We start from the raw sequence: 19,710 nt of genomic DNA, 5'->3' as shown, positions 1-19,710 counted from the left end.
TTTTACGCCATGATGCATATGGAACAACTCTCCACTCGAAATTCTCCCACATCCCGCCGGCGATTTTTGAGTATTTGGGACCCATACATTCAAACTCTCCCGCACTCAGCCAGAAGCCGGATTCTTAACGACTGCACATAGCTTCGGACTACTTATGCTGTGTGGTGGCGCCTTAATGACTTGTTTGGACAGTTTCTGATGTCATACTTGTTTATGGAATACATGGGAGATTTATTGTTAACGATCGTAGGGTGGGGGGAGGGGTATGGGGGGTGGGTGGGATGACGAAGCATATATTTATGGTTCTATAGTGGTTTGCCTGGGTAGGGTGAAGTAACCAACCCACCCAGGATGTATGTACCATGTTTTGTTTTTTTAAATACCAATAAAAATTGTTTTTCACAAAAATTTATGATTTCTCCCAGTTTTCTTTAAATCCTGAGGCCTCACTAAAGGTCTGTAATTCCTGTTCTATTCCAAATAATGAATCATGAGGTGATCGAATATTAAACATAATGTCATCGGCAGATAAACATAATTTATACGATTCTCGTCCTACCAAAAAGCCTTGGATTTGTGTATTATGTCTGATTTTAGTAGCTAACGGCTCCAAAAAGAGGGTGAACAGGATTGGAGACAGCAGGCATTCCTGTCTAGTTCCTCTCCCAACTGTGAAGTGATTAGAATATCCTCCATTGATTTTTAAACAGGCTCTAGGTCGCTCATATAATTTCAATATCCAGTCACAAAAGTAGGGTCCAAATCCCATTTTCTTTAATACCGCAAATAAAAACGGCCAATGCACCATATCAAATGCCTTTTCGGCGTCAATAGAAAGAAAGAGTGATTCCAATTGACTTGTATGAGCCACCCACATCAAATTTATGAGTTTACGAATATTATCGCCTGCCAGCCTCCCTGGGATAAACTCCGCCTGATCTTGGTGTAGGAGTTCCGTAAGATATTTATTTACCCGGCCTGCTAGAATTTTTGCCAAGATTTTGAGATCAAGATTGATCAAAGAGATAGGCATGAAAGAGCCACATAATGCAGGGTCAAGTCCCTGCTTGGGTAACACCGTAATGCCTGCCACATTGGCATCGGTGCCGAAGGAACCCCCTTCTCTTAGGGAGTTATAGACTTTCTGCAAATAGGCGACCAAGTATGGAGCATATTGTTTATAAAATTTGGCGGTAAAGCCATCAGGTCCTGGCAATTTTCCTTGCTTAAAGGACTGAATAGTATATAGAATTTCTGCCACAGATATCTCGGCCTCTAGATCATTCCATGCCTCGTTTGTTAAACTCGGTAGCGCGGTGGAAGCCAGGTAAGTATCTAAACTATCCTGCTGAATAGACTCATTAGGGCAATATAACGGCATAAAAGTCAAGAAATCTATTCCGTATATCTGTATTATTAGTCAATATCACATCTCCAGCCCCTTTAATTTTCGCTATGATATTTTGGTCCTGAATCTTCTTTAGTTTATTGGCTAAGATTTTCCCCACTTTGTTTCCCCCTTTGAAATAGGTTTGCTTTGTCAACTGCAACCAATGGGCCATAGTCTATGAATACTTGTCCCCTTGAGTATTCATCCTGGAACCCACTTTCCCGGTGACCTCCAGCCTGGCTGCATGGGGTGATACTGGTGGTCCAGTCACTCCCCCTTTTTTGCCTAGTCTGAACCTGTTGAGGTACCTACCTCACGTCCCATAGCAGAGAGGTGGTTTTCTCCTCTAATTGATTAAAGTTTCAAAAAAAAAAAAAAAGGAAAAATTACAAGATATCAGACTTACAGGCAATCGGCAGCGTTTTCTGGTCAATTTCTGGGGAAGGAGCGAAGCAGGGTTCATTCCCTTGCTCAGGCTCATGGTCAGCCAGGCACTGCCGTCTTTCTCTCTGCTCTAGCGGCTGCGCTCCCCACCGGAGCTCATGCCGCGTTCCTCTGCCTGTCTTGCCTGCGGGGAGCCTGCCCTGTGGCTCTCCCGCAACGGGCTTTGTTCAGCAAGCTTCCCCGGAGGGGGAGGGTCCCTCCGGGGCAGTGGCTAGATCTCCAACTCGGGGTCGGGCAGTGAGACGCGCTCCCACGCGAAAAACCGCGGGAATGGCGGCCATTTTGTCTCCAGAGCTGCCTTCTCACACAAGCCCTGCTGATCCAACAGAGCAGATTTTTAACTCCTCGCTGCCCGATCTCAGTCCCGTGGATTCCCCGGGCCCAGTTTCTGTGCCCCCCCCCCCCCGTGATTCTTCCTCTCCCCTTGTGCCTGGCAAGATTCAGCATCGTTTTTCTCCTGAATTTGTTTGTTATTACATAAATCCTTTCTGGCTAGTCTGGAGGAAGAGAATGATCCCTCCCTGGGTCCCCCCCCCCCAGCCAAGGTCCCTCAGGTGGTCACAGGCCAGGGTCCTAGGGCCCCGGACTTATAGGCCTCTATTAGGGTCATCACCGTACCGGGCTTACCAGATCCCTCTGATCCCCCTCGCCGTCTCCTGCGCCGGATGCGGATCCTGATTCAGATTTGGTTCTTCCAAGCCCGCCGGTCAACGGGGATGATCCTTGGGTTCTGCAGCTGTTCCAATGAGAGGAGCTTGAACCGCTCATTCCTTTTGTTCTGGATGAACTGGCAATTGAAGTTCCTCCAGAAGAGCCCCCCACTCCTTCGACTTCACGCACCTTAGACCTGGTCCTGGCAGGACTGAGAGCTCCACCGCGCACTTTTCCATTCCACCCCATGCTGATGCAGCTCCTGCTATGGGAGTGGAAATCTCCCGAGTCAGGTCTCAGGGTGGGCAGGGCGATGGACAAGCTTTACCCCCTGCCGGACCAATGCCTGGAGATGCTTAAAATGCCTAAGGTTGATGCTTCGGTGTCGGCAGTCACCAAACGTACCACTAACCCTGTGGTAGGGGCCACAGCATTAAAGGATTTGCAGGATCGGAAGCTGGAGCTCCATCTCAAGAGGATCTTTGAAGTTCTGGCTCTTGGAGTCAGGGCGGCAGTCTGTAGCAGTCTCATGCAGTGGGGAAGCCTCAGGTGGGTTCAGCAATTACTCAGCACCTCAGCGGAACAGGCAGAACAGCTGGAAGGTGCCATTGGCTATGGGGCTGATACCCTTTACGATCTCCTCCAAGTGCAAGCCAGAGCCATGATTTCTGTGGTATCGGCCAGGCATCTTCTCTGTCTGAGGAATTGGGCTGCAGACTCCTCTTCTAAGGCGCAGTTGGGCACTCTTCCCTTTAAGGGTAAGTTGCTGTTAGGAATAGCAATCTGTAGCTGTAGCAATCTGCTAGGAGTTAGCAATCTGTTAGGAATAGCAATCTGTTAGCTGTAGCAATCTGCTAGGAGTTAGCAATCTGCTGGTGTTTGAGGTAGTTGTGCGTGGATCCTTGGGCCAGTGGCAGATGACCACGCCCCCAGGGGAAGATCCTGAGAGGGACCACCGGTTAGGCTCAGGGTATGGAGACAGACACACACTAGTTCTTTTATTAAACAGTATACTGAACCACCAGAGGTGGCAGTAGTGAGCTGGAAGTGCCCAGTAGGGCTGTAGTTCCTCAGGTAGTGGAACAGCGATCCTGGATAACTGAGCTGTAGAGAAACTGAATATAGTGAGGAGGCAGGATATACAGAGTTCAGGAACAGAACCTTGATGGTAACACTCACACAATAGTCTCTAGAAGTAATCCAGGTGTTGGAAAGAGTTAGGTCCTCGAGGAGCGAGTACCTGGTTCCAGGGAAAGCTCTTAGAGAGAGATGGTAACTCACTGGTGTGATAGGCAGCGAGGACTTACAGGCAGAATAAGTATTCAGCAACCAGTCCAGGAACATGGGCCCTCGAGGAGCGAGTACTGGTTCCAGACTGTGACTTGAAAAACAAAGAGAGAGCGAGGCCCCCGAGGAGCGGGTACCCCTGGTAAGTTCGAGGAGGCAGAGCAGCTTAGGTAATGTAACTCCTTGCTAACTCAGTTAGTTAGCAATTTCTGTGACCTTATATATCCGGAACGTTTGACATCATCTCGGGGTCGCTGCTCGATGCTGTCACTCCGCCCTCTTTACCTCTGTGGCGACTCCCTCTGGGTCTGATGGACAGTTGGCTGCCGCAGGTCTCCATGCTGTCTCCCTCCGGTGTCCCCGGACAGGCTCGACGTTGCAAATCCGCCATGTTGCCTGATGACCTAGGGCGCGCGCATGCGCCCGCTCTGATTGAAGTACTAGCAAGGGTGCGAACCTCAGGGGCGTCCCCCTGAGATGACGACATCCGCTTCCAATATTTAAAGGTCTCTATTTGCACTATCAAACTGAGTTAGCAAAGGTATTCGTACAGGAACTCCTTACAGAAAGGGATCATTACCCAAGCTACTCTGCCTCCTTGGACTTACCAGAGATACCTGCTCCTCGGGGGCCTCGCTCTTTACTTTCAGATTACAGATAGGAACCGGTACTCACTCCTCGAGGGCCCATGTTGCTGGACACTCTGAAGATTCTCTACTGCCTGGAAGCTATTGCTACTACAAACATTTGTGAGTTACTATCGCTCTCTCAGAGCTTACCCTGGAACCAGGTACTCATTCCTCGAGTGCCTGATCCTTTCCAGCTCCTGAGCATCCTTGAGGCCTTATGTGAGTTTTGTCATCTAGTTCTGTTCATGAACTCTGCCTACTCACTTTCTAAAGTTTCTCAACAGCTCAGCCATCCTGGGATTGCTGTTCCAGTACCTGAGGGACTACAGCCCTGCCGGGCACTCTTTACTCCTTCCATTGTGTGCACTCTATTGATCATCCACAAATAGACAAACTTTACCTTCTATCCCTTCCGCAATATCGCTCACAAAGATATTGAACAGAACTGGTCTCAATTCCAATCCCTGTGGCACTCCACTTAACACGGCTTTCTCTTCAGAGTACGTTCCATTTACCATTATTCGCTGTCTCCTATCAGTCAACCAGTTTGTAATTCATTCCATCACCTTGGCGCTCACTTGAACTTCTCATTTTGTTCTCAAGCCTCCTGTGTGGAATGGTATCAAAAGCTTTGCTGAAATTCAAATATATGACATTGAGTGCTCTTCCTCGATCCAATTCTCTAGTCACTCAATCAAAAAAATCAGATTTGTCTGACAGGACCTTCTTCTGGTGAATCCTTGCTGCCTTGGGTCCAGCAACTTACCAGATTGTAGATAGTTCAGCAGCCTTTCTTTCAGCAGTGTCTCCATTAATTTTCCCACCACCGAAGAGAAGCTAACCGGCCTATAGTTTCCAGCCTCCTCTCTGCTACCACTCTTATAAAGCAGGACCATATCTGCTCTTTTCCAATCTCACAGCACCACTCCCATTTCCAAGGATCATTGGACATGCCAGGCCATCTCTGAGTTTTCATAGTATTCTGGGATGTACCTAATTCAGCCCCATGGACTTGTCCACATTCAGTTTTCCTAGCTCTTCCCATACATACTCTTCCATAAAAGGAGTCTTGTCTAACCCATTCCCTTCTATGCTCTTGTCAACCAGCAATGGTCCTTCTCCAGGGTCTTCTTTAGTGAACACAGAACTGAAGAATTTGTTTAATATTTCCGCCATTTTCTTGTCTATCATGGTACATTGCTTCTCGTCACCTTTCAATTTCACTATACTCCTTCGGGCATTCCTTCATTCTCTTATATATCTGAAAAATGTTTTGTCACCTCTTCCGCTTGACCTTTTGCTTTTCTGCGTCTCCCTCATTTTCACCAAGTATTGATCCTAGTATTCCTCTTTTTGAGATAATTTATACTTCTTGATTGGTGATCTTTTTGCCTTTATTTTTGCAGCCACCTCCTTCGAGAACCAAAATGATTTCTTTTTCTTTGAACGTTTGTTTACTTTTCTAACATATAGATTTGTTGCCTTTGTAATAGCTCCTTTTAATTGGGCCCACTGTTGTTCCACCTCGCCCATTTTCTCCCAGTTTTTTATTTCTTTCTCCAGGTACATCTCCATTTTGTCAAAGTCTGTATATTTGAAATTCAAAACTTGGGTCTTCATGTGACTTCTTTGTATCTTATTCGCAAGATCAAACCATATCATCTAATGATCACTTGTACTCAGGTGGGCACCTGTCCGAACATTATCCCCATTTGTGAGTACTAGGTCCAGGATTACACCATCCCTCATGGGATCCATTACCATATGTTTGAGCATAGCCCCTTAGAGGGCATCCAGTATCTCTCTACTTCTTGTAGATTCCGCAAAAGGGATACTCCAGACCACATCCGGCAGATTAAAATCTGCAAGAGCAACACTTCTCCCTTCTTTCCCATTTTTTAGATGTTTTTGATCAGATCTCTGTCCAGCTCTTGTGTCTGAATTGGAGGTCTATAGATTACAGTGATGTAAATGGAAGCCTCCTCATCTTTTTTTTAGGCTAGCTCATAACGCTTCTTCTCTATCCCACGACCCCTGCAGTTCAATTGCTTTTTCCGACTTAAAGAGCTACTCCGCCTTTCCTACCCTCTCTGTCTTTTCATGGTTATTTACTCCACAAATAGTTCTCTTCCTGAGTTCTATATTGCTACCTACAAGAACATGGATTTAGCAAGTTTACCACCTGCAAAAGAGATCATATTTAGTTGTGACGTTTAAACCTTAACTGCAGAGTCTGAGCCCTGTGTTTAGGTCTATCCTTTTTGTCCGAAATTCAAAACCGGTGTAATATGGGTGAGATATGATACCCTTCCAGCCGATCCCACTAGGGACATGCTTACTTTATAATCATTCTGAAAGCAGGAGTAGTAAACCTGTTTTAAAAAAAAATCATGAACACAAATATATACCTAAAATCACGTGTTCCCGTGGCTCAAGTGCACCTGCGTAATTTCCTCAGCCCTCATTGTAACTGTCATTGGCTTAGCCCGCTTCATGACTTTAAACAACATTAACCAATCCCAAAACAGAAAGAGTCGGGCTGTAAATCAACCAATCGAGGTCAGTGTTATTGTTGCCATGGATCAGCACTTCCGGATTTGATTAGGTTCCGGGAAAGGAGCACTGGGGGCTCCGGGATTTGGACGTTATGTTCCGTAATGTGTTCTCCGCTGGTTTTTTGGTGCGAACCGCGCACACTGTGCTGACCTGGGCCGTCACCTTGGTGCTTTTTCTGCACAGCGCCGGTGAGGATGTACTAATAGCTCCAGAGTTCCGCCGCCTTTTACCATTATGTCTTGGAGACGTACATGTAGCTACCTCTAGGGTATACGCTGTGGGTTCTAGTTTTATGTATGATCTGTATGATAAGTTCCGAAGCAGAGAAAGAAAGTAGTTAGGTGTGCCATGCAGCTCAGCCTTTCATCTTCCTCTTCTTCTGGCGGTCTCCTGTTGCCCATAATCTAAGCAAGAGATTGTGATCACTTGTTAGTTCGGGGGAGCCTGCAGATCCGCTCCTGAGAGCGCAATGCATGCGACACTATCAGTAACTAATTAGTACTCGCTGCTCTGCTTTCTTTTCCAGGTTTACTAAAATTAAAAGAACTATTCAATATCAGTAACTGGACGATCATGTTGGAAATATTTTGGAAATATGTTTTTTCCCAGAGCACTTTGTAAGTCACTATTTCAGAGGCTGTGAATACCAGAGCGCTGTCTAGTTATCGCCTGTTTGGTTCAAGTTCTTGTCTCCTTTCTCTATATTTCTCCTCTCATTGCCGAGATGAAAGTGGCGTGTGTTGTGATGACAGGCGATCTTTCCTGCTGATATTCCAGATCTGCGCCATCAGGAAGAGTCTGGTGACCTGCTGAGACCTCTGCTGTTTGTGCTGCTTGTGCTCTTCTCTGTACTGCTGTACTTTGCTGTGTCTCTCATGGATCCAGGCTATGTCACGTGTGATGGGGACATGAAGGTACAGTATATATACACACCATCCTGTGACAGAGTCTGCAAGACTGAGTCATTAAATTAATGTATTGCTATAGTGTTTAACAAATAAGATGATGAGCGTATTACTTGGAGATTAGGAAATGGGTTCAGTATTGAATGGTATGTCATTGGTTTATTAACAATAAAGCATTTATTTGTGGCACTAGGGGAGGTTGCCATGGTGATTCCTTTTTTTAGTTATTCCAGTGTTTTGCATTTTTTTAAATGAATTAAGGATTGGTATAGTACCAATCACAAATATTCTTGCATCAGTGTTCCACTGGGTTCATAATTTAATATACATTCTTTATAATCATGACAGACCAATCCAGACTTGTGGGATTTGCCCCTTCTACCAGCAAATGGAGGCAGAGAGTGAAAACCTTGCACTGTCATCCCTCTTCCCTATATAATCTGGTATAACAGGGGAAATCAATAATTTTCTGCTTTCAGCAGATGGTAGAGGTCTGGTCTGGTTCAGCAGAAAAATTGTGTGCTCCTGGGGCGACAGCCTATGGCAGATTGATTTCCCCAGCAGTAGCCAGGACCAAGCCTGGAATCTATGGACAACAGTCTTTTAGGCTGATCTTCTTTGCCTGGGGTGTAGCGTCTCTTCAGATCCCAAGATTCTCTATTTTAAGAAGAGATTAAAAGGTAAAGCCTTCAAATCTCTCCCTCAAAAAAAGCTGATACTTCAGGACCATGGTGTAGACTCTATCCTTCCTATGCTGCTTCTTTGCTGTTTTCCCAACAAGAAACCTGTATGGAGAAGGGAAGGAAATATGGGAGATGTGGTGCATACCAGTAGTCTAGCAAAGCTGGCTCCGAGAGGGAGCCAGAACTCTGTGCCATAGAAGGAGGAGTGGTACATCAAGTCAGCATTAGAGCCCCGTGTTGTTACTATCTGCAAATGCAGCCATGGTATGGTCCTGACGCTCATCTACTACAGTGGTCCCCAACCCTGTCCTGGGGGCCCACTAGCCAGTCGGGTTTTCAAGATATCCAAAATGAATATGCATGAGAGAAAATTTGCATGTTATGGAGGCAGGGCATGCAAATTGTCTCTCATGCATATTCATTGTGGATATCCTGAAAACCCGACTGGCTGGTGGGCCCCCAGGATAGGGTTGGGGACCACTGATCTACTGCATCAAAATTGTGAGCAGGAGCCAAAGGAGCCCTTAGATACTGGGGGTAGGAATTCCCCATGGAGTTCTTGTGAGATGAAAGGTGGTAAGGGAGGAAGGGATCTTCCTAGGATGTCTCCTCTGGAACAGAATCTGCAGATAAAGAGGTCTCAGCTGGAATCAGGACAGGAGTCTCCTATAAGAGAGTCAGTGCTGACACTGCATGACCCCATTGACATGGGAGAAAAAAGGATAGTTGAGTGGGACTTGTGGGTGGAAGCAGAAGAAGGGGAGCTGACTTCTTCAGTTGCAGAGGAAACAGCTATGAGGTTATTTAGAAGAGAAGGACTGGGAATTTTCATTATAACAGTCTCACAGGCCTTGAGACTGACTGAGGAACAGCCAAAGATGGGGTATTTATTTATTTATTATTTTTTATATACCGACATTCAATTTGAGATATCACATCGGTTTACATTCAGGTACTGTAGGGGATCCTATCCTGGCAGAGATAAAGAAGCCTACCAAGATATTTCCCATACATCTTGAAACCTCAGATAAGGTGATTGCTGTGTTCCCAGAGGAAGCCATCACAAATATTTCTAAAAGTGTTTCAGTGGCATTTGAAGATCATCTAAGTAAGCTTCAGTCGGCTATGGATAAAATAAGAGAATTCAGAGTTAAAGTTGCAAAGAATCACATCCATAGAGCAAAGTTTTGCAGTGCAGGAGGCCAATCTGGATTGTGTGGAACAATAGTTATGGAACTAAAAAAAAAAAGAGAATGACGGGGTCACGTGATGCAATGATTTGGGGAAGACATGTTTCCTGAGGCTCTGGGTGCCTTTCCTCTGGGTCCTTTACCATCTGGATCCATCTCTCTTCTACAAGCCAATTAAACTAAGTGGTGGCGATAACCCTTCATTTTAGGAGCGTGGCAAAGTGCATCAAGAAGATTATGACCACTCGCTTGACAAAAAAAGAGAAGGAGAAGCCGAGTCTGCTGGAAGGGAAAATGGCCGTCACGTCGGATCCTGTTTTAATTGGAGGGCTTACAGCAGCTGCTGTAGTTGATCTTACTTCTGCAGTTGTCGCGGCTCTAGCCTCCCGATGTGATGAACTCCCCTCACAGATTGCAGATATTAAAAACTCCTTGTCGGAGTCTCATGTGCAATTGGAAACTGTGGAGGGCCAGGTTGGCCTAGTAGAAGGTGACACATTGGCACTGACTGCAAAGATGGAAAAACTTGAAAAATTAGTTCCCTGTACGTACCGGATCAGTCCAGACTCCTGGGTTTTGCCTCCACACCAGCAGATGGAAACAGAGCAAGATTTGACTGGCTCTGCCATATATACTAGGGTGCCACCCACAGTCTGCCAGTATTACTCTGTCTCCAGCAGATAGGAGTGCTTAACCCACAGTCTGGTTTGCTTAGTGAGATAGGTTTATGAGTTAGTCAGTTTTTGGGGAATAATTTTGATTTTAATTTAATTTCGTTCTGAAGGAGCATAGCTCATTTAAAAAAAAAAAAAAAAAAAAAAAAAGGTAAAGAAGCTCTGAAGAACTCCTCAGCCTCCCAGGGGGTTGCCAGGTCCTGGGGGACCATCCCCTCTGGTGTGTGAGGCAGCTGCGCTGTGGTCGAGGACCCGATAGCCATTACTCGGCAGCTTCGGGGTTGACACCAGGGAACCCGGCTCACTCACCCCAGGAGGATCAGCATCACCATCTTTAGCTGTATCGGGCAAGTAAAAAAAAAAAAAAAAAAAAGTCTTGTGTTTGGGTTCACGTTGGCTCTCCCTTCCCTTCAGCGGGGTTTTTTTTTTAGCTTGTTCTTGCTTGCGCCGGCATTTAAAAAAAAAATAAATTTTACTTTATTTTCTTCGGCCCGATGCTGCGGGAGCCGGCATGCCGGGCATGCGGCTCGGCGCGAGCTCGCTTACCGAGGGACAGCCTGGGCTCCGCCGGTCTGCCTAGGGGGAAGGACACCTCTGCGGCCACTGGGGGGGTCGTTCTCCGCATTACCTCGGCCTCCCATGCGTTTGGGGAACTCCCTGATGCTTTTGCTGCCCCGTTCCCGCTGGGTGCGGGAACGAGCGCCATTTTGTATATTTTTTGCGCAGTGGCTCAGGCTGCGTCGGGGGAAGGCATTTTGCCGCCTTCCCTGTCACCTCAGAGATCGCTTTCTGGGGGCATTAATTCGGCCTTCCCGGACCCGGTTTCGCTGGGAGATAACCCTGAAGGGGATGGGGACTCCTCCTCCTCATCGTTTTTTAGCTCAGATTTTGTTCTCTTTTACATAAAGTATTTACGGCCAAGGAAAGCTAATAAAAAGCAGGGGCTGGACAAAATTACTTCTCCTCTGCCCTCTAAGACCCGGAAACGGCCTAGGCATAGTGGTGATCAGGGGGCCCCCAAGGCAAAGCGCCCCTTGAGGTCCATAGCGCCTTAGGATGAATCAGACTCGTCCCCAGATACCTCAGTGGACCAGGATGGTCAGGACCTACCGGCCCATCCCCCGAGAGGGGTAGAGGGCGAGGGGGACCAGCAGCAGAGTGCTGCACGAGAGCCCCATGTCGTGGATGGTGGTGTCCCACAGGAGGTCAGGCTATTCCGGAAGGAGGAACATATTCCACTCATCCCCTCTCTTTTGAGAGAGTTAGGAATTTGGGGCGCCGCAGGAACACTCTCGCTTAGGGTCTATGGATCCTGTGTTGTGGGGCCTGAGGGGTCCACCTACATCCTTTTCCTTCCATTTTTCTGCTACAGACCTGCTCTTATGAGAATGGGATACCCCAAATTTGGAGTTGAAGGTCACAAAGGTGATGGATAAGCTTTATCCTCTGCCGGGGGAGGCTTTGGAAATTCTGTGAGCGCCGAAAGTGGATGCGGCAGTTTCTGCAGTCACAAAGAAACCTATTCTTACAGTTACGGGGTCCACAGCCCTTCAGGACCCACAGGATCCCAAACTGGAGCTGCTGCTTAAGTGGATTTGTGAGGTCTCGGCCCTAGGGCCGGGTGGCAATGTGTAGCAATTTTGGTCCACAGCAAGGTTCCACTACATGCAACAGCTGCAAGCCATCAGGAGCCTTTCGGAGGACGAAGCTCAGCAGACTGTCTGCCTCGAAGCGATTGTGGCTTATAGTGCTGCTGCCCTTTATGATCTTTTACGGACCTCCGCTCGCTCCATGGTCTCAGCAGTCTCAGTTCGGAGAGTATTGTGCTTGTGGAACTGGTCTGTGGATGTGTCTTCCAAGTCCCAGTTGGGTTCTTTGCCTTTTAAAGGCAAGCTACTATTTGGACAGGAACTGAAGGACATTATTCAGTCCTTGGACGGAAATACTGTTCACCGCCTGCTAGAAAACGAACCAAGGTCCAAAGGAGTTTTTTTATTCCAGGTCCCGATTCCGAGGGAGTTGAAGATCTCGGATGACCCGAGCGCCCACGTCTTCATGTCGGCAGCATAAGGGCAATCAGCAGTCCTGGTTGCAGTCCTTTTGTGGGCGGCGTTTTCGTCAGTCCTGGCACTTCCCAGAAAACTCAAGGTGGTAAGGCTGTACAACGATGGTCTGCCGGCCCATTCCTCTGTACCGGTGGTCGGGGGCAGACTGCCTCTGGGTCCAGAGGAATAGGGCAAAATCTCATTGGATCAATGGGTATTCTCTGTGATAAGACACAGCTACTCTTTAGGTTTGGCACGCCGGCCCAGTCCACGGTTACTGGTCTCACCATGCGGGTGGGCAGAAAAACGTCAAGCGGTGAAGCAGCCCTTGCACAGCCTTCCCGATCTGGGGGCCATGGTTCCAGTTTCTCCGTCAACGCAGGGGCTGTTCCTCCATTTATTTAGTGGTTCCAAAAAAAAAAAAAGAGGGTTCCTTCTGGCCCATCTCTATTTAAAGTGGGTCAACAAATGTTTACGAATTCCCCGCTTCCGCATGGAGACGTTGAGGTCAGTCATCGCCTCAGTTCGGCTGGGAGAATTTCTGGCATTCTGGATCTGACAGAGGCATCTCTACATATATCGTCCCTTCGGCCTTGTGAAAGCCTCCAAGACGTTCACCCAGATAATGGTGTTGGTGGCAGCACAACTGCTATGAGAAGGCTTGTTGGTACATCCGTACTTGGACGATTGGCTGATTCGGGCGCAGTCCGAGGCTCTGTGTCTGGCAGCGCTCCTTCACGTGCTGCAGTTGTTGAACACTCTTGGCTGGGTGGTCAACAGGGTCAAAAGTCATCTAACCTCCTCCCAGTCGTTGGAATTTTTTGGGAGCTTTGTTCGACACCCGTCAGGGGAAAGATTTTTCCTAACGTCGGACCAAATTATCAAATTACAGGGGTTAGTGACGATTTTGTTGGCAAAACAGCCTCCAAGACTCTGGGATTATTTGCAAGGTCTAGGTTCCATGTCTTCGACTATGGAACTGGTGTCATGGGAGTTCACTCACATGCAGCCCTTACAATCTGCGTTGCCTTCTCAGGGGAGTCCAGTTTCCGAACAGTTCTATCACCTCCTGCCGTTATCGGAGTCCACTCTGTCCAGTCTGGATTGGTGGCTTTGCTCAGACAATCTGACGTGTGGCGTTCCCTTAGTGGTTCCAGAATGGACGGTAGTCACCACTGATGTCAGCCTTTCCGGTTGGGGAGTGGTCTGTTTTTCAGAAGTCAGAGCAGGGGCTCTGGTCTCCAGAGGAGTCTCGGTGGACAATCAGTCATCTGGAGACCAGAGCAATTTGACTGGCATTGGAGGCCTTCCTCCCTCTGGTCCAGTGTAAGTTGGTCAGAGGGCTGTCGAACAATGCGACACGGTGGCTTACATCAAACAGCAGGGAGAAACTAAGAGTCGTCTGGTGGCGATGGAAGCCCGCTTGTTAATTGGGTGGGCAGAGTGGAACTTGGTCCGCATATCCGCGACCCATAAGGCGAGTGTTGACAACGGGCCCGCGGATCTTCTAAGTAGAAATTGGCTCGATCCCGGAAGGTGGGAACTGGCAGATGGAGCCTTTTCAACTCATCTGCGACAGATGGGGCACGCCTTGCGTGGATCTGATGGCGACGTTCCAGGATGCCAAGGCTCCGCGTTTCTTTGTGCGTCCCAGGAACATAGGGGCTGGGGGCGTGGACGCTTGGCTTCTTCCATGGTCGATGACCATCCTCCTTTGTGTTTCCTCCCTTGCCCTCTTATCGGCAAAGTGCTCCGGTGATTGGAGTATCACCCGGCAGATGTGATCCTGGTGTTTTCCGAGAGTGGCCTCGCCGGCCGTGGTTTGCGGATCTGGTCAATCTCGCAGTGGAGGTTCTGCTGCGGTTTCCCGAACCTGCTTCATCATGAGCCCATCTGTTTAGCCCAGGTCAATCATTTTTGTCTAGTGGCATGGCGTTTGAGAGCCAGCATCTAAGGAACAAAGGCTACTCCGACGCGGTAGTGACTACTCTGTTAAGATCGCACAGTCTTCACTTCTCTGTTTTAGGTGCGTGTCTGGAAGGTTTTTGAGTCGTGGTGTGTTGACAAGGGTATTATTCCCACCCGGGCATCTGGGTCAGATATCCTAGGTTTTTTCTTCAGGCGAGGTTAGCGAAGGGTTTGTCCTGTAGTTCCTTGAGAGAATAGGTGGCAGCTTTAGGTTGCTTACGCGAGCCCATTTGGGGGTACCTTTGGCTGCGCACCCTGATGTTTCTCCTTTTCTTGGAGGGGCAAGCCATTTACGTCCACTGGTGAGTTCTCTTTGTCCATCCTGGAATTTGAATGTGGTTTTCAAGACTTTGTGTGCGCTCCCTTTTTTGGGCCGTTGAAGACAGCTTCTCTGAAAGCCCTTACGTTGACAGTGGTATTTCTGGTGGTAATTCCGTCGAGTTTCTGAAATACAGACGTTGTCATGCCAGGAACCCTTCTTGAGGATTTCTGATTCCAGGGTTAGTTTACGAACGGTACCTCTTTTCTTCCGAAGGTAGTTTCCTCCTTTCATTTGGATCAGTCGGTGGAACTCCCCTCGTTTTCCGATCTGGATAGGTCGGATCCTCTTTCCAAGTATTTGTGAAAGCTGGGTGTCTGCAGGGCGCTGCTGCGTTCTCTGGAAGTTGCCGACAATTTTAGAATCTCGAATCATCTTTGTTCTCTGGAATGGTCCAAAGCTGGGTAATATGGCGTCCAAATCCACAATCACCCGGTGGCTGAAAGATGCCATAAATTCTGCCTAATTGATTTGTGGTCAGCCCTTACCGGTTGGGCGTAAGGCACATTCCACACGCTCGGAGGCAGCTTACTGGGCTGAGTGTCATCAGGAGATTTGCAGGGCAGCAACTTGGAAGCCTTTGCATACTTTGGCGTGACATTACAGATGTCCAGGATCCAAAGGGGGGAAATTTCGGAGCAGGTGTGTTAAGAGCGGGCCTCTCTGGATCCCATCCCACGTAAGTGTAAGCTCTGGTACATCCCAGGAGTCTGGACTGATCCGGTACATACAGGGAAAAGAAAATTAGGTCTTGCCTTCGATAATTTTCGTTCCTGTAGTACCAATGATCAGTCCAGAGTCCCACCCACTGAGTGCATAGAGGTGAGGGAGAGTCCGCTACTTCTGCCTTGTTTTCCTCTGATCTAAGGTTTTCTTCCATTTTTTTGCCCTCTTTTAACGGATCTGGTTTATTGTTGGGGTCAGTGATCCATGTTCAGGTTTCGATTCCTGTATATAGTTAGTTTGTTTGGGAATCGTTCTGCTTTGACATTACGTAATACTGACAGACTGTGGGTGGTACCCTAGTATATATGGCAGAGCCAGTCAAATCTTGCTCTGTCTCCATCTGCTGGTGCGGAGGCAAAACCCAGGAGTATGGACTGATCCTTGGTACTACAGGAACGAAAATTATCGAAGATAAGACCTAATTTTCTTTTAAAGCACATGAAGACAAAATCAACAATCTTGAGAACCGCTTCCATTGATCTAATTTGTGGTTCCTGAGTTTCCCTGATTCCATTACTGATGACAAACTGCAAGAGATCTTGAAAAAATGGCTGCCAGAGGAGCTGGGCATGGCAGACCTTGTCAACTGTTTGAGAATAGAGCGCGTACACTGAGTGGGGCCTATATCTATGGACAAATCCAGACCACAGGTAGTTCTTGCCAAAGTTTTAAACTTTGCATACAAAATGCGGATCCTGCAGGCGTATCGCCGGTGCAAAGAACTTACCTGTGAAGGTCACCGTGTGTTTATTTTCCAGGATTTCTCTGCACCCATTTTGGCCATGCACTGAGAATTTAGACTGACCTTTGTGGAAAGGGTGAAGGGACATGCAATTTGCTTTAATATATCCTATATGATTGAAGATCTGGTCTATGCAAGGAATTCAGTGGTGTGATTCTGTGCAAGCGGCTAAGGATTTCCTAACTTTCTGCCAGAACATATTGTTGAGGAGCCACAGCATTGATCTAGCACTACGGCGTTCAGACCATGCGTGACGTTCTTTTTTCCTAAGAGAGGTTTAGATGGGGAACCTGATCTCGGTTCGTGGCGGGGCTGGCTCTTTTGATTCTGCTAGACAACCTAAGTCAATAACTTAGCCATGCAGGCTTTACCAGCATGCCTGCCTAGTTTATTGACTCTGTGTATATTTGCCGATGTGCCGGAGAAATCAGTTCCTGAACATACCCAGATCAGTCCAGAAAAGTGGGTGGTGTATCCGTACCAGCAGATGGAGTCAGAGAGCAAAACTTTGGGCACTGCTACATAAACGAGAGCGCCACCTGCAGTCCCTCAGTATTTCTCTGACTCCAGCAGATGGTAGAGGTGCACTCCTGCAGTCTTAGTTAGTTAGTTAGCAGTTTTAGTTAGAACTTTTACTTTTGCTAGGTCAGCTTCCTGAGTTGTTAGGCACCTTCGTGGGCCATCCCTCAGTGGAAGCTGGGCGTCCGGGGGGTTGGACACCCCTGCCTCAGGTTTCGCCTGCAACAATTCGGGGTGTGAAGACCAGGGGCTCCTGGTTTGCTCACAGCCGAAACTGCTCCCTCTACTCCCTGCACCAGAATTTGGCTCCATAAAGTTTAAAAAAAACCAAACCTACAACTTCTTGGCGTCTTTCCTGTTTGAGGTGAGGAGTTGGTGCTTGGGGGGGCCTGCCTTTCAGCGGCTGGTCGGAGGTGGGTGCATCGTCTCTCACACTTTCCCTCAGCTCCCGGGGCTTCGGATTGCTTTGAGGAAGGAGGGGGTAAGTGTTGCTTGCAAGGCACTTTTCAGCGTGACTCGGCGAGGCTTGCGTCGCAGCTGCCTCGGTTAGGCCTCACTGTGATTTTTTTCCCGCACCACCGGCAGCGCGCGTCTTTGCCCGATATCGGCCTACCACCCCCTTCAACCTACGACTGTGTGGCTGAACGGTAATTTTTATGGAGCCTCGCACCAAGTCGGCGGCCTGCCGTACGTGTGGGATTTATTTTATTTATTTATTTAACGTTTCTTTTATACCGATGACCGTTCGCACATCGCATCGGTTTACAGTGAACAAAAAACCATTGGGCGGAGCCCTTACAAATAACAGGGATGTGCAGTCAGGTCCTGGATTCTGCCAATCTTTGCTCAGCCTGTTCTTCAGGAGTGGAGGGCTCGTTGGGCCCAGTTCCTCTCCCAGCACAGGAGATCCTCGCGCGGCAACTCGCAAGAGGAGGACTCCCCTCCCGTTTTGGTCCCCATGGGGGAAGATCCCTCCAATCCTGTGCCACATGACCCCTCGGGGGGGGGGAGGGAGATCCGGAGGAGTTTTCTCTGGAGTTTATTCTCTTGATGCACTGAGAGGAGAGGATCAACTTGCTGGTGGCTCATCACCTTGATGGTGGCTGAAAGGAATCAGTAAGTTTTTTGCTTGGGAAATTGTCTTTTTTAAAAGTATTGGGGCAAAGTTAACTATTTGGGAATATTATTTAGTGTGTTAGTGTGTTTGTGCTTTTAATAGTCAGTAAGGCAGTGAATAAACAAGTTAGACTGTTTGTATTTTTAAATAGTCCGTCAATAAGGCAGCTAGTAAGCAGTAGGTAGTGTGTTTATTTTTAAAAGTCTGTAAGGCAGCTAGTAAGCAGAACTGAGTGTTTGTATTTAAAAAAAACCCCAAAAAACACACAAAAAAAACCCCCAACCCAAAAAGTAGCCAGAAGCTAGAAATAAGCTAGGAGCAGTGTATACCTAAGTATACACTGCTCCTGGTGGGCGTGAGGATCGCCTGGTAACATGCCTACCTGGTGCGAAAGTGGCGGACCTCACGCGTCACCTAGATAAGATTTTAGACAGTGCTGGGGAGGAGCCGGCTGTCGTGGTACATGTGGGCACCAACGACATAGGAAAATGTGGGAGGGAGGTTCTGGAAGCCAAATTTAGGCTCTTAGGTAGAAAGCTTAAATCCAGAACCTCCAGGGTAGCTTTCTCTGAAATGCTCCCTGTTCCACGCACAGGTCACCAGAGGCAGGCAGAGCTCCGGAGTCTCAATGCGTGGATGAGACGATGGTGCAAGGAAGAGGGATTCAGTTTTGTTAGGAACTGGGGAACCTTTTGGGGAAGGGGGGAGTCTCTTCCGAAGGGATGGGCTCCACCTTAACCAGGGTGGAACCAGACTGCTGGCACTAACCTTTAAAAAGGAGATAGAGCAGCTTTTAAACTAGAATAAAGGGGAAAGCCGACAGTCGCTCAGCAGCGCATGGTTCGGAGAGAGGTATCTTTAAAGGATACTAATGATGCATTATTTTATATTTATTTATTTATTTCGGATTTTTATATACCGGCATTCGAGATAGCAATCACATCATGCTGGTTCACATAGAACAGGGGTGCAAAGTAAAACATTAACTATAACAATGGTGCGGAAAAAGGCAGTTACATTTAACATTTAGCATTAGAGTTAGGGCATTCCGACAGTGAGGTTCCAATAATTAGAAAAGTAGTCCAAGTGCCTGTAACTAAAAACTCACCTGAGCTAAAAAATTCTAACATCCCTATCAATTAAAAAGCAGAATGAAAATACAAACAAAAAACAAACTTTGAAATGTTTGTATGCTAATGCCAGAAGTCTAAGAAGTAAGATTAAGTAAGAAGTAAGAATTTCAAAAAATTCATTAACGCTACTACTAAAGAATGTTTCTTTAAGCTTCAGGTCCTGAAGCAGCTAAGACCGCTCTTACACTTCCAGGATTTCCGTTCAGTGCTTCAAGCCATACTGTTTTCAAAGATCGACTATTGTAACGCTTTACTACTCGGTCTCCCCGCCTCTTCTACTAAACCTCTACAGATGCTGCAAAACGCAGCCGCCAGGATCCTTACAAACACACGGCGTAAGGACCACATCACACCAATCCTAAAAATCCTACACTGGCTACCCATCCAATACAGAATACTTTTCAAGGCTCTCACCATCATCCACAAATCCGTCTACCAACAATCCACACTCCAACTCGCCATCCCTCTCGAACTACATACTTCCGCAAGGCCGACCAGAACCGCCTACAAAGGTTTGCTCAAGGACCCCCCCAAAAAAAACCTCTGTCCACAACTCTATTCACAAGCGAGCACTTTGGACAGCAGGTCCGCACCATTGGAATTCGCTTCCCCCAGATATACGCCTAGAACAATGCCATCTCTCCTTCAGAAAGAAACTGAAAACCTGGTTGTTCACACAAGCTTACTGTTGAAGGAACCTCTATTAACCAAGATTGACTCTCACCCTTCTAT

General features: G+C 47.5%; 1 protein-coding gene across 1 annotated transcript in view; it reads left to right on the top strand.

Moving 5' to 3' along the window:
- The first annotated feature begins 6,971 nt into the window (after positions 1-6,971).
- ZDHHC12 (zinc finger DHHC-type containing 12) overlaps positions 6,972-19,710 on the top strand; it is a 92,272-nt gene continuing 79,533 nt past the window's right edge. The window contains exons 1-2 of the mRNA XM_029613333.1: positions 6,972-7,145; positions 7,735-7,871. Coding sequence (XP_029469193.1) covers positions 7,049-7,145; positions 7,735-7,871 — 234 coding nt within the window. The 5' untranslated portion in view covers positions 6,972-7,048. The remainder of the gene's footprint in view (positions 7,146-7,734; positions 7,872-19,710) is intronic.

The sequence above is a fragment of the Rhinatrema bivittatum genome, chromosome 8 (assembly GCF_901001135.1).
Source record: "Rhinatrema bivittatum chromosome 8, aRhiBiv1.1, whole genome shotgun sequence".
NCBI classification, from domain to species: domain Eukaryota; kingdom Metazoa; phylum Chordata; class Amphibia; order Gymnophiona; family Rhinatrematidae; genus Rhinatrema; species Rhinatrema bivittatum.
Note: the sequence above shows the minus strand (reverse complement) of the source record. Positions and strands in the feature narration are given on the sequence as shown.